This window comes from Dasypus novemcinctus, chromosome 2 (genome assembly GCF_030445035.2).
Source record: "Dasypus novemcinctus isolate mDasNov1 chromosome 2, mDasNov1.1.hap2, whole genome shotgun sequence".
NCBI classification, from domain to species: Eukaryota; Metazoa; Chordata; class Mammalia; order Cingulata; family Dasypodidae; genus Dasypus; species Dasypus novemcinctus.
Window position 1 is genome coordinate 172,054,303 of NC_080674.1, and position 15,351 is coordinate 172,069,653.

Genomic DNA, 15,351 nt, shown 5'->3' on the forward strand with positions numbered 1-15,351 from the left:
TATGTATAAGATTAAAAATGTTTGCTTTCATGATGTACTAGGGCTTAGAGGATTAAGAAAATGTGGCATGAGGTTTCCGAGTTAGTCTTCTTTTCAGTTAGGAACATGCTAAGATTAATAGAGGATGTGGTAGCCTTCATTGCAAACCATTGAGTTCCAAATTAGTATCAGTGTAGCAAGTACTGCAAGGAAGATGGATATTTCCATTTTCAATTTTAAGAGCTGGTAAGTCACATTGCTTGTTTTCAGATTAGCAGATGTTTGTCTCTGGGTATTGCCATAAGGAATGCCATGTTTATTCAAATAAATAGATTCCCTGGCTGTGAATGATGATGAGCTTCACACATCTCTCGTGTGTCTTATACACAAATACACTCACAAACACACACTCACACGCACACGCACATTCTGCATTCTTGTTTTATTGAAAAAGATCCAAGTTTCCAGTTGAAACGAATTCAGAATTTTCATAATCTTCTCCATTGTGGAGGAGAATTGAAAGTTACACAATTATCACTGTGAAAAATTTTCTCAGCCAAAAAGAAGATAGGTAGGTACATCCACATGAACCATGATTGACTCAGGTTTGGGTATTCGGTTATCAGAGGTCACGAGAGGGCCCACAAAAACACTATGGTCTATCTTTATGGTTGGCAATTATTTAATTTGAACATTTTCCACTGTATGATAACTTTTAAGATGTGATTTATTTCCATTCGTAATATATTTATGTCTTTAAGTGCTGATGTGGTTGGCGCTATTGTTTCCTTTCACGTATCTGAGGCGGTAACAAGTAGCATTTTGTCTAAAACATATTTCAGGCATTTTAGGTATTTAAAAAATCATTCTGCCAACCAAAGATTCTCCTGACACCAGTATGTACAGGCTAGAGTAGTTTACTTCTAAAAACATTGTGCAGCTCATATTTTGCTTCCAAAGTTGCAAAAATTATGCATAGTCTGTGTAAGATATTTGCATTGCAAAATACAGCACAGTGAACTTTTTGCCATTTTCCAAAATTACTTAGGAATATACAATAGATGTGTTTTTCCGTCAAAGCTGGAAGGATGAAAGGTTAAAATTTAAAGGACCCATGACCGTTTTGCGGTTAAATAACCTAATGGCAAGTAAAATCTGGACTCCGGACACCTTTTTTCACAATGGAAAGAAGTCAGTAGCCCACAACATGACCATGCCCAACAAGCTCCTGCGGATCACAGAGGACGGCACCTTGCTGTACACCATGAGGTGAGGACGGCTGCCTTCCTACCTGCTTTTCTTTCTGCACTTCTTTTTCTTCTACCTCTCAGCAATAATCAAGCTGGTGATCTTTGGGATACTCAACCATGGTGGGGCATTTCTTACTTTTCAACTTTAATAATTACTCTGCTATGAAAAATAAACTTGCTGAAATAGTACACATGTATTGGATTGTTAAATAGAATGGCTAGAAAAACAGGAAAAAAGGTCGGCTTCTAATTCAAGTAATAAAATAGCACAATGTATCTCTCCAAGCTGCCCTGATTCAATATGAAAAACTTTCTCTCCTCATTGTAAGCCTCAGATATTTCTGTATTCCAATGAGGCCTAGAATTGATTTCTAGACGACATCTAAAAGGGTATATTCTGAAGATGTTTCTACTAAAGAGGAAGGGGGAGGTGAAACAGAATATAAGAACTATAAAATTTTTAAAAGGAAACACTTCGATATGAAAAATATACATATTGAAGAAGTATATAAACTCACATCGATGTCTTTTTCTAGTTTAAGAATAAAGATTATCTTAATTTTGCTTAAACTGAAAACTATGCACAATTTTATGGTATATAAACATTTCTTCCTTATTGAGTTTGCTAGAAAACCTAGCGTATAAAGAAGTCTCGTTTCATTTTTGGTTGAAGGAATCATGAATGAAATAAGTTTTGAATATCTTTTAAAGAAGAAAAGAGGCATTAAAATATCTTTAATTTATGAGAAATTAGACATTTCCCAGCACTCATCCTTGAGGGAAGCAGTTATTTCATCATCATAACTGGTAGGAACATCATCTTTCTTAATCTAGCCAATGTGTGACAATTCAGATCATACAATTATCCCTTTGGTATAAAAAGATAATGAAGACAAAATCCTCCACTTGGCAGGCTGGATTTAGCATGGGAATAAAGTGATAGTTTGCCTTAGTAAAGCTCCAGAATGCCTAGCTTTTTTTTATACAAAGGCATCCAAACCAAATTGAAAAAGAGAAAAGTACTCAAAGAGCCAAGTTATATGTTGGACCGAGCTAGAGAGTACTGGCCCAAGTGTAACAAAAATCACAGGATGAAAATTCCCCTAAAAAGAAAAAGAAAATAGAGAACCAGTGAACACTTGTTGAGACCTTGCCAGATCATCCAAGCAAGACCTGTTTATATGTGTAATTTAAAATACTCCCTCCTTCTAAGCACCCTATACTTTTCTTTGACCCTAAATTCAGTGTTCAGTTCCTCCCCACTGGCAGTTTTCTGGGGAGGAATTTACAAATCCTGAATAGTTTACCGATTAATGGTTTCTGAAATACACATTGGTTGTCATCAATAACCAGCCTATTTCTTCCGTTTCCTAAATTCGGCATCACCTCTGCTAATATACTCTCACTTTCCTTAGTGGTTTAACTTAAGAATGCATGTTTAATCATTAAAGTACACATTTTATATCTGCTTTAGTTAATATTATAATCGTTTAATGATTTTACTGGATATAAAGAGATTTTACCACACTTTCTATGATATTTAATAATATGAGTAAATACATATTCTAAAAAATCATATTAGAGGAATGGGTATAAATTCCCTCAAAATTCCACAAAATGACGTCAAGTATATTTCAATGCATTCCTTTTCAACCTCCTCTTAAAAAAAACATCAACAGAATTCATGTTCCCAGAACATAGGTACTGCAAAGTAACACAACGGAGTCGGAGTCATGGCTTCTGTTAGGTAATGAATTTGTAAAACAGAACTAAGTAGTTGGAATACATTAAGAAAAGAATGAGATAAGCTATAAGAGGAATCAGTAATTACATGCAAACTCTCAAGGAAATGTTAGTTAGGTCAACATCAACCTCACAACTCAGTCTCACAAAGCCTGACAAGGGTGTCTCTTTCTATTGCTTCATTGTTTTATGCATTTGGTACCATGTCTTCCTCTTAACAAGGATGACTTAGTATTTATGAAGGTATTTATTTCCTTACATTTAGTTTTGTTATCAAGGGATGTGCTGTAGGTAGGTGGATTAATTGGTGATGCTTGTTTGAGAAAACATTAGCAAGGCATGCCAATTGCACAAAACCAAGTGTCCCTCATTTTCTCAAAATAAACAAAAGTGGGTAGAATCCAGTCATTATTGTAAGTAATTCTTTTTAGGTCATTTTATTATTAACAGCTCGACATAAGTCTGCCCTTTGTGCTTATCTCTCCAGCATTATTACTACATTTGCTATAGAAAGTAATATCCCAATCATATTTATCAGGAAGGATTTAATTAATAGGGTTCTTGTTTATGTCCTTTCTTTCTCTTACTTGACTAGGCTGACGGTGAGAGCTGAATGTCCAATGCATTTGGAAGACTTCCCTATGGATGCCCATGCCTGCCCACTAAAATTTGGAAGCTGTGAGTAAATTTATTTTAAATATTCTTTATTCTTATGACAGATTGAAGCATTTCAGCAAAAGTCCTCCTATCACAGGTCTTTTAAGGTGTCAGATAGATAAAGGGCATCAAAGAATTTTAAAGAGGGATATTCTACAAGTACGTTCTATAAGTAGTGATCTTGGACTTCACTTTCAAGTGTCAATGTTATTGCTGAAATGGGTTATTCCCTATCTCATGGGCTAGAAAGCATAGGTTGGATTAGACTATTTAGTGGAAGGAAGAATTCTGTTTTTCTCAAAATTGTTTTTATGGGAAAGGAGTAAAGTATAGATAATTACACCACATGGGCAATATTTCCTTCCTAATAAATTGAGATCACTTTTTATTTTATATCATTAGTGACACTTGTTTGACCTTAAGAATAATCCAACTGGTTTACCAGATGGAAATTTAGTAAGTGCCAAAGGGAAAGAATAGGTATTTCTTAATGATGAAGCCTACAAACAACTTACTCTAATCATACTCTTAGGAAAGTTCTAGATATGATGGGTATCCCATGAAGTTCCATCATGTATTAATGCTATTGAAGATATCTTAGACATAATTCCTTTACAATAACTTTCTGGGTTTCAGCCGTTTGGAAATAAACAAGCACACCTGAGAGGAGCCATTGCACTGTGCCAAGTTAGATTCTCTAGCGTTCTCTCTATCCTTTGGCTCTTGACTAGTTAGCATGCATGAAAGTGAGTGGGAATACATTTTCCTGGTTTCCTACAAGGGAGTTGCGTACGTGGGCTGACTCAACTCTTGGACTACCTAACCAGCTTTCTGTTCTCACTAGACAAGCATTCTGAACAACTATTTTGGTATGGACATGATTCACAGAAGAAAAATATCTGTAGTGTAGGAAGACAGCAAGCAAAGAAAATAGCAAAGGGCCTTCAGGCTCCCAGTAGCACTAATTATGGAGTGACCATGTTCTCTATTTATAAATTGCTTTCTATACCGAGACCCAAGTATAGCCTACTTCAAAATCTATCAGGCGTATTATTTGTGTAACTGTCCTGTAAGTTTGAAAATATTTGAAAATAAAATGTTTTTTAAAATGTGCTGGAAACTGCCATCCAGTATTTTTAAATCCCTTCCTGTCTGTTTACTTTTCTTAAAAAAAAATTACCATTTGCACAGTCCTTTGGTGATAACTACATCCTCCCCAATATTTTCCTGCTCTAGTAAGTCCCTTCTATGTCAAGGACTACCATGTTTTCTCCTGATTACCAGTTCCATTTTTAATAATAAAAACATGGATTATGTGTTAATTGTGTGCTAGGCAGTGTATTAAACATTTTTACGTACCCACACTCACCTAATCCACAAAATACCCCTATTTTGAGATGTACAGGTGAACATACATTTCAGTTTGCCTGTGTCTCTACAGATTTATGCTTATTTTCCCTGATCTAATTATTAATAATGCCCCCTTTAAACTTTCAAAGTATAATGGTTTGTGCAATGAATTGTATTTTAGTATATCAGTCAGGATGCTTTCAACAGTAACTATGGATTGCAAATAAAATGAGGAGTTTCTATGTTCATATAAAGGATCTGAAGATTAGTAATTGTTGGCTGGTTGCTTATTAGTTCAGTAACTTAACAGGGCTGATATCCTAAAATGTCCTCAGATGTCCTTCCTGTTCACAAGATGACTCCTGCAACCTCAGTCATTCCATCTTCTTCCAAGATAAAGGGAATAGTGGGTTAAGAAGAAAGGGATAGTGCCTCTATGAATAAAATAAAAACTTTCTCTGAAATCCTAACAGAAATCTCATTAATCAAAGCTGTGTCACATAACCAATACTAACTCCATGGGAAGTGGGGAAAGTAAGTATTCTTTAACTGGGCACATTGTCATCCTGAAGAAAATACGAAGTATTTTACGAAGGAAGGAGCAGATAGTGAGTAGAAAACAAATAGTGACTGACTCATATAACAAAACTAAAATTAAAGAAAACTAAGTTAGTTTTCCATTTCCATACAACTAAAAATTATTAGGGCTAGGATCCAACTCCAGAAATTGCACTTGTAGCTCTATTTGTAAACAGTTCACATTCTAGACTTGTCTATTTTCTTCCTTGCCTCCAAAACTGTTTCTTCACCTACTGACCTCATCTTCCCCAAGTGCCTTGCTGTCTTTTCTATAAATCTAGAAATGGATTCCCCACCTTATATAACATTTTGCATTTTAATAATACTTTTGTTCCTTGGTTTAGCCTTAAATGAATCAAGAAAATTAAAAGCAGACAGTTCTCCAGAGTAGTTAGGCTTTTAGGTGCCGCAAAATCATGTCTTTAAGCAATCTATGCTCATATATTTGATCAGTCATTCAAAAAATTGTTCTGATTTCCTATTATATGCAAAGGAACTTTGCAATGTCTCAGAGATGTCTGTCCTTTAGCAGATCTTCTAAAGAAGCAGTATGCAAGAGTGCTTTTATATAGTTACCTTCTTCAAAAACATCTTATTCTGCTTTTATAATGATTTGCCTCTAAAGTGTCTTAATCTGGAAAAGTCATTGATGATTAAATGAATCTCAGACCTTGGTTGTACTACCAACTCCCATCATGATCCATTAAGAAATAGTTTAGTAGAGACAGAAGACTTGGCCTTAGTATAATTCAAAAAATAAAATCAGAGGTGCAAGGGAGAACATCTACCATTTAACTACTATGTAATTTCTGATTATATGAAAGGAAATGCAAAGAAAAGAAGGATAATCCATATCAAGGTTTTAATTAAAAATGTTTTGCCTTTAAGTCATAGTATTTATCATTTATTCATTGATTTTTACTTATGAAATTAAAGAAACCATGAAACTGATATGAATTTGAAAAATAAAATCTAAAACCTACAAACTTGACATGCCAAGTTTGATTATATGAGTAAATAATGCAAAACCATCCTTGTTGTGATGTAATGAACTGAGATATTTAATTTAATAAAACTACCTCAAGACATCACAGAACTTCTTACCTTTCAGAACACTTCCATCTGGGAAATGTCTTTTGATTGTCCCAGTATTGTGAAATAGAAACAGGCTTGGGCATCAAGTGGTGGGAGAGCATGCACCAGGTTGGAATTCAAGAGACCTTGGTTCATTCTTTTCTCTCCTTTGAAGGATAAAGAGAACCTTGTCCAAGATTTTGAAACTCTTTGAGATTTCTTTATTTAAAAAACCCAGATTAGAGAATCTAAGGAAATCTAAGGTCATTTTCATCTTCCATTTCATGGGTACTATCCAGAGGTTCAATGCCACTTCAAAGACATGATGAAATTCTGACTTCAAACACACTTAGTATTAGCCAGATACCCCACCATCCCATAGTCCAAAGTAGTCATTTCCCACTTGCATTCTGAAAGTGATTACTAACCCTTTTCCCTGCTCTACTCTTTCTCACACTCCCAAGTTCTTCTCCACCTGACAGAGTGATCTCTTTTTCATTACACGTGCTATCCTGACACCTATTGATGAAAATATTCTTCAGTGGCTTCCCTGCCAAGTAGAAACACTGTTCAATGAAATCTAAACTATGTTATGGACCATCAATTGCATGACCAGGTGCCTCACTACCATGACTTATTTCTTGATCTTATGCCTCGTAATCACTGGGCTCCTGTCCTCCTAACCTGACCTAGAATATCACAAGCTGTTTTCCACCCCAGAACCTTTGCATATGTTCTTTTCTCTGCCTGAATTACTCTTCCCTTGATTCATAGTCTGGCTGGCTTCTTCTTTCTCTCCACATCTCAGCATAAATGCCAGTTAGTTACACTTCCTCACACGATCTTCTCTAAATTTGCCCACAGCTGTCCCATTCTTATTGATTGCAATGCACATTTATTGCACATTTATTTTATAGCATTTACCACAGCTACACTTATTTGTTTTATTTATTAGATAAGATTTCTATTCTAATCTCCTTAACTTCAGGATCTATTTTTTTTGGAAACATCTCAAATATGTTTTTTCCCATGTACCAGCATATTATTAACACTGCATTAATGTGGCGACTTGTTACAACTGATGAAAGAACATTTTTATAATTATACTATTAATTGCAGTCAATTGTTTACAGTGAATTTACGGTTTGTTTTGTACAGACCTATGATGTTGGTTTTTTTAAAATTTTACAATAGTAACATAAATACAACCCCGAATTTTTCCTTTCAACCACATTCAAATATATAATTCAGTGCTGTTAATTATGTTCACAATGTTGTACTACCATCACCACCATCCATCAACAAAACTTTTCCATAATTTAACTTCCATAATCAATTTAAGCCTTCATTCTTTCCCTATCACCTAGGATCTTCCCACACCATGGCCTCTGTTCTGCACAGTTGGAGCTCATGGTACTTCCTTTCTGTTACATGTTTTTAATTATTATTATTATTTTTAAAGAAGCTTTCGATTACATAAATATTACATCAAAAATAGAGGGGTTTCCCATATATCCCACCCCTTCCCTCACCCACATTTTTTCCTACTAACATTTTTCATTAGTGTGGTACATTTGTTACAATTGATGCACACATATTGAAGTATTGCTACTAGCCATGGTCTGTAGTTTACATACGGTTTATACTTTGTGCTGCACAATTTTATAAGTTCTGTCAAAATGTATAATGGCTTCTATCTGTCACTGGAATATCATGTAGAACAGTCAGCAGGATCTTTGTTGATGACTATTTCCTATCACAAAGCCAGAAAACTCTGTAGGCACTCACTAAATATTTATTATATGGATAAAGTTTACAATAATCAGACTTTAAATGCCTATAAATGTGTAAGAGCAGAAAAGATGGCTACAGAAAAGAGTGTTTAAGACTTGTGGGGGATTTGACTAAAGAGAATATATGCTCAGAGGGAAAGAGCACCAACTAGTTACCGTCACTTGTCATTGGCATGGGAAGGGGCAGTAGTGGTCCATTTGGTGTTTATTCATTTCTCAGCTTGGCCTAATCAGCACATTTCTGAGGTGAAGAAAATAGTTGAAATGTGTGTTGAAATATGTTGAAAATAAGCTGAAATTATGCCCCCTACAAAGACAGGTTCAAGTTCTAATACCTGGTTTGGTGGATATGAACTCATTTGTAAATAGCATCTCCAAAGATTCTGTTAAACTGAGGCCACACTCAATCTAACATGAGTAGAATCCTTGTAAGCAGAGGAAACTTGACACAGCAGGAGAAAGATGAGGGAATAGATGGACATATGACACCAGAGTGACAGAGGCAGAGATTGAGTTGTGGGTCACTAACAAGTCACTGCCTTAACACTGCCAACTTCAGAGGAAGCCATGACTTCTTGATTTTGGAATTCTAGCCTGCAGATCTGTGAGACAATAAATTCCTATTGTTTATGCCAACCAGTCTATGGAATGTTGTCCTGGCAAAGCTAACACAAATCATTTGACCCAACTTTTTAGAGTAGGCATCTTGCCAAAATATCAGAGAATAGGGTAACAAGAGATAGGCAAGAGGAGGTTCCAATTTAGCAGAATGTTGTGTAATAACTGTTTATGAGGCTTCTAAAACATCATAATCCATATGTTGATAGGAATCAAATTCTGAAAAGCAGATGTTTTCCTTACCATTACCCATTAGATTCTGATTGTTAGTGCTAAATTACATTTTATGCTTGTTAGGGATTAAGCCTTCTTAATAAGGCCAAATAACCTGAAGACAACATGCATGATTTTGGATGTATTTTAATTTTTTATTTTGAGAAAAATGTATAACATAGCTTTGATTTTAAAAGAAGAGAAATAATTAGATCATGGAGTCTGCCATTAAGATCTAGGCAAGTACTAGATCTAGCAGCGCTTAACAAATGATCATTTTTTAACTGACTATCAAACAGCTTACCTTGTAAGGAAGGAGGGAGTGATAAGTAAACATTTAAATGATTTTTGAGCAATAAATACATTTAGAAATTATTTATTCCATCTGTGTAATTCTAGAAATGGAAAAACAGAGGCTCATAAAAGTGAAGTGAGAGTGTCAATTACTGGCTGCTTTCCTGATGCTTAGACTATGCTCCCAGAGTTTTATCACCACCAAGGTCTTTTGTAACCAAACCAAACCCCTTTGTCTTAGTTTTTAATTTGTTTTATGTAATCTGATTTATTCAAAAGCTGAGCTTAAATTTATTGGCTAAGCAGTTAAGACCCTTTTTAACCTTTTCTTTATGCTGAATAATCCCAAATCAACTAAGTTTTCAAAAAGATCTACTTTCTAGAAACAATAAAATACATTCTTAATTGTGAGAACTGAAGTATATTTATCTTCTATATCTTAAAATACCAAGTCTGTCATTTGAATTTATTCTTCATTATGGGGAGTCTATTGAAAGACGTGAACAATGAGCCATGTTTATAGTTGATGGTCTAGACATTTTCACATAATGGGGTTGCTATCATAATGGGGCAATGGAGTGATATATATATATATATATCATAAAAATTGCGAAAAATGAGACACTAAAATTATATACATATAACTTTATATATATATATATATATATAAAATTTTATTGTCTCATTTCTTGCAATTTTACCAGTCACTTGTAACAAAATTTTCTCCCTTTCATGATATTAAGTCCATTGACAACACGTGACAGCGTATAAAAAGATAGAGGCCAGGTGCTGTTGCTCACATCAGTGTGATGGAATAGCAAGAGCTTTAGTTTGTTATGGAATGACACTAGGTTTAGAAATGGCTTCATCACTAATTACATGACCACCAAATGTTCTTGCTTTACTTATGAGCTTATAAAATACAATTTTTACCTAGAAAAGTCTTAGAAACAATAGTGGGATGGAATGAATGAAATTCTGAGTTCTTATCTCAGTTTTCTCGCTAAGTTACTCCCTTCAACAAGTCATTTACTCTCTCTGTGCCTCAATGAACCATCTGTAAAATTAGATTAAACTATTTGACCTTTAGGCTATTCCAGGTTGAATGTTAAACGATTCCAAATTACCATGAGAAAAGTATTTCACTAAACAGAGGTACCTATTATTCATAAGCAACATGGTTCTGCTCAAACTCCTGGGTTCTGCCCTCTAAGGGGCTTTTTAAAAAATCAAATTTTAGATCCTTCCTAACCAATCCTATCTACCAAATATACACAACCCTTGGCCCCTTCCTCCAAAATATTAAAATTGTATCTTATTATTATGTTGGTAGAAAGATGATTATAATCCAGGTTAAATTATATTGTTTTTCTTTTTTTAAGCCTTATTTCTTTTATTTTTATTTTTATTTTTATTTTTAGAGAAGGTTTAGCTTGCATAAATGTTACATCAAAAATATAGGAGACCCATATACCCTCCATCCCCCTTCCATACTTTCCACCATTAACATCTTTCATTAATATGGTACATTTATTACAATTATGAACACATATTGAAGCATTACTATTAAGCATGATCTATAGTCTAGTTTATGGTTTGCACTTTGCCTGCACAATTTTATAGCCTTTGACAAAAGATCTAATTGCTTGTATACATCATTGCAATATTACGTAGAACAATTCCAATGTCCCCCAAATGCCCTATGTTATACTTATTCTTCCCTCTTCCACTCCTCAGAACCTCTGGTGACCACTGTCTTTATATCAATGCTACAAGTGCTTCCATTACTGGCATACTAGAATGATACTTTAGAGTAATTATTTAGTCCATAGTTGCATTCCCATCTTATGTTTGTTCATTCCTCAATCTTGAGGATTTGGGGAAGTTGATGCCCACTGTGTTTCTGATTGAGAGGGGGCTTAGATTCCATGGGGCAGACTGATGGAACTGTCTTGCTTGCAGTTGTAGATACTCTCTGATTTTTGTGGTGGGCATTGTCCATCATATCCTTTTTTAAAAAAATTATCCCCTCCCCTTTGTGGCTTTTTGCGTGCTGTCTGCTCTCTGTGCTCATTTGCTGTACGTTCTTCTGTATCTGTATTTATTTATTTCCCCTCCCCCCTTGTGGCTTGTTTGCTGTCTGTTCTGTGTCCATTCACTGTGGGCTCTTCTGTGTTCTTTTTTGTTGCATCACCTTGCTGAGTTGGTTCTCCGCAGCTCCTGCGGACAGGGCAGCGCTCCTTGGTGTCTGCAGACGGGGGCTCTCTGCAGCGTATGGGCAAGTCTGCCTTCATAAGGAGGCCTCAGGAAGAAACCAAGGGCCTCCCATATTGTAGATGGGAGCTCATCTGATTGAGCCACACCCACTTCCCCATCATATCCTTTTGATAGTTGTCCTGGGTAAGAGAGAAGATGTTGGCTGTAACTCTGTTGAGATTCAGGGGCCCAACTGGCATATGAACAACCAGAAGACTTATGTCTCTGGGACATATATTTAATAGGTATAGTGATTATTTTAGGTGCACATAAAAGGGGCAGAATAATTTTATAAGTGAGTCTAACTCTGATACATTGAAGAGATAGGTTATCATATATTCCAAGATGAGGACCACCAATGGGGTGCCATTTTCCTAGGGTTGTCTGTCCTGCCTCTAGTGTCCAGATGTCTTTAGAGCCCTTGGGAGCACCCCTACTTGAGACACTGTTTACTGTGGCGGTCAGTGAGATCCTTGTGAGACGTGTATAAGCATAACCTCTAGGATGACCTCCTGAAAACTCTTAGCCAAAAAGACTCATTTGTATTTAATATCTCCCCTTTTTGGTTTAGGTCTTTTCCCAAATGCATTGCTAGTTGGTGCATGGTAATAATTCCTCAGTGCCAGGAAGGCTCATGTCCCATGCTGGGGGTGGGGCGGTGGGGGAGGGGAGAGTAGTGTTTATATGCTGAGTTTGGCTTAGAGAAAGGGCACATTTGAGTGAAAAGAAGTAAGCTTTCAGGTGGAAACTCTTAAACAATATATATTACTAGGCTGAGTTTTGATTTCACAAGAAAAGTTTTGATTTCACAAGAAAAGGTTCATAGGCACAAGCATCAATATCAAGGGGCTGGCATATTGGTCTGTCCTCCTTCACTCAGCACTACCCAGGTACTCTAGAGATTCTTGCCACTCTATTAGAGAATGTAGCCTGGCTACCCAGGATGGGAATTCAATAGTATGTCAGTTATTGTGTGGGTCATGACCCACCAAGACAACACCCCATGACCACAAGAACACACTCCATAGAGGCATGCCCCAGGTGCACCCCTCCCCACACATTCCCCCCACCACTGACACCCCACACCAGGAATACTCCCCTGCCACAGCTGCAACCATTCTACAATCTAAAACCTCCCCAAACAAAGCCAAAAATTATAATGATCAAATTTTTAAAAATTAAAATAAATGAAAAAAAATTTGCATTGTGCCTTTCATCACCATAAGGTCTATTATCTTTTATGTCGATTGACAATTTCTTCTGTATATTCCCCAAGTGTCATTTTTTTTTTACTTTATTTTACAAGAAGCTTTAGGTTACAGAAAAGTCACATAGAAAATATAGGGATTCCCATAGACCTCCCCCTGACCCTCTACATCCTCCCCTATTAATAGCATCCTACATGAGAATGGTACATTTATTACAGTTGATGAGCAAATATGGAAGCATTGCTACTAATCATGGCCAGTGGTTTATGCTACGGTTTAAATTTTGCACTGTTCACTTGTATAGGTTCTTTGAAAAGTATCATGGGTTCTAAAAGTATAGTGAGCCCTGAGCACTGCACCCACTGTGCCAAATGGAGAAGTCCATCAAGGGATCAAGCTTTTGCAGTAAGGCCAACTTTTGCTATCATATGTTTTTTCTCAAATATCCTGGATACAAGGTGCCTTAGCTAATGTGGCAGTCCTTAAAAATTTATTAAAGGAAGTTTATTGAGATATATTCACATACCATACAATTCATCCATAGTGTACAATTCATGACTTTTAGTAAAACCATGGAGTTGTGCATTCTTTATCACAATCAATTTTAGAACATTTTCAATCAAAAAGTTGATACCCCTTAGCAATCACCTCTCAATCCCTCCTTCCTTATCTAGCCCTTATAACCACTAATCCAATTTCATCCCCATAAATTTATTTATATTTACATTTTGTATCAATGGAATCAAACAATATGTAGTACATTTTGTCTGGTTTCTCTCACTTAGTATAATGTTTTAAAAATTATTTTATTTTATTTTTTAATTAGAGATGTAAATTTGCAGAAAAGTCATGTAAAATAGAACGTCCACATAAATGCCCTTATTGTTGACACTTTGCATTGTTACAACTGATGAGAGAATATTAAAATATTAATCTTAATGATAGTCCATAGATTACATTGGGTGTATTTTTCCCATGTACCACCCTATTGCTCACACCTTATAATAGTATCACATATTTGTTATAATTCATGAAAGAATATTCTAATATTTGTACTATTAATCACAGTCCATCATCTACAAAAGGGTTTCACTGTGTTACACAAGCCCGTGTTTTGTCTTCCAACTTTCCTTCTAGTACCATTACACAACCCAAAATATCCCCTTACAGCCATATTCACAAACATAATTTTCAGCACTGTTAATTATACTCACAATAATGTGCTACCATCACTACTGTTCATTTTCAATCAACCTAAATAGAAATTCTGCAGAAATTAAACATCAGCTCCCTATTCTCTATCCCCATTTTGTCAATAACTTATATTCTAGATTCTAGCTCTATGAGTTTGCTTATTTTAATTAGTTCATCTTAGAAATCATACAATATTTGTATATTTTTGACCAGCTTATTTCACTCAACATTATGTCCTCGAGGTTCATCCATGTTGTCACATGCATCAGAATTCACTCCTTACAACTGAATAATATTCTCTCATATGTATATTCTTTTGTACGTATGTATTTTGTTTATCCACTCATCGCTTGATGGACACTTGGGTTGCTTCCGTCTTTTGGCAATTGTGAATAATGCCACTAGGAACATTATCGAACAATGTCTGTTTGAGTCCTTGATTTCAGTTCTTCTGGGTATATACCTAGTACTGGGATTGCAAGATCATATGGAAATTCTATACTTGGTTTCCTGAGAAATCACCAAACTGTCTTCCATAGCAGCTGCACCATTTTACATTCCCACCAGCAGTGAATGAGTGTTCCTATTTCCCTAAATCTTCTCCAATGCTTGCAATTTTCTGTTTTGCTTTTTAAGTAGCCATTCTAGTAGATGTGAAATGATATCATTGCAGTTTTGATTTGCATTACCCTAATAGCTAGTGATGTTGGACATCTTTTCATGTGGCTTTTGGCCATTTGTAGTTTCTCTTTGGAGAAATTTCCATTCCAATATTTGTCAGTTTTATTATTTTTTTAAGGAGGTACCAGGTATTGAACCCAGGATCTTGTACATGGGAGCAGGTGCTTAACCACTGAGCTACAACCACTCCCCTTTTACCAATTTTTAAACTGGATTGTTTGTCTTTTTATTGTTTTATTGTTGAATTGTAGAATTTCTTTATATATTCTAGATATTAAACCCTTTCAGATATGTACTTTTGAAATATCTTCTCACACTGAGTAGGTTGCCCTTTCACTTTCTTGACAAAAATCACCTGAAGCACAAAAGTTTTTAATTGTTTTTAACATTCCTTTTGTTGTCCCTAGCTGTTTTTACCTGGAAGGAATATTTTGGGAGGACAGACACCCCAGAGAGGACTTT

General features: G+C 35.6%; 1 protein-coding gene across 2 annotated transcripts in view; it reads left to right on the forward strand.

Annotated features, from left to right (window-relative positions):
- GABRA1 (gamma-aminobutyric acid type A receptor subunit alpha1) overlaps positions 1–15,351 on the forward strand; it is a 54,922-nt gene that overhangs the window by 22,641 nt on the left and 16,930 nt on the right. For both annotated transcript variants that reach the window (XM_004450562.4, XM_058281859.1), the window contains exons 5-6: positions 1,028–1,248; positions 3,568–3,650. In XM_004450562.4, the coding sequence (XP_004450619.3) occupies positions 1,028–1,248; positions 3,568–3,650 (304 nt within the window). The remainder of the gene's footprint in view (positions 1–1,027; positions 1,249–3,567; positions 3,651–15,351) is intronic.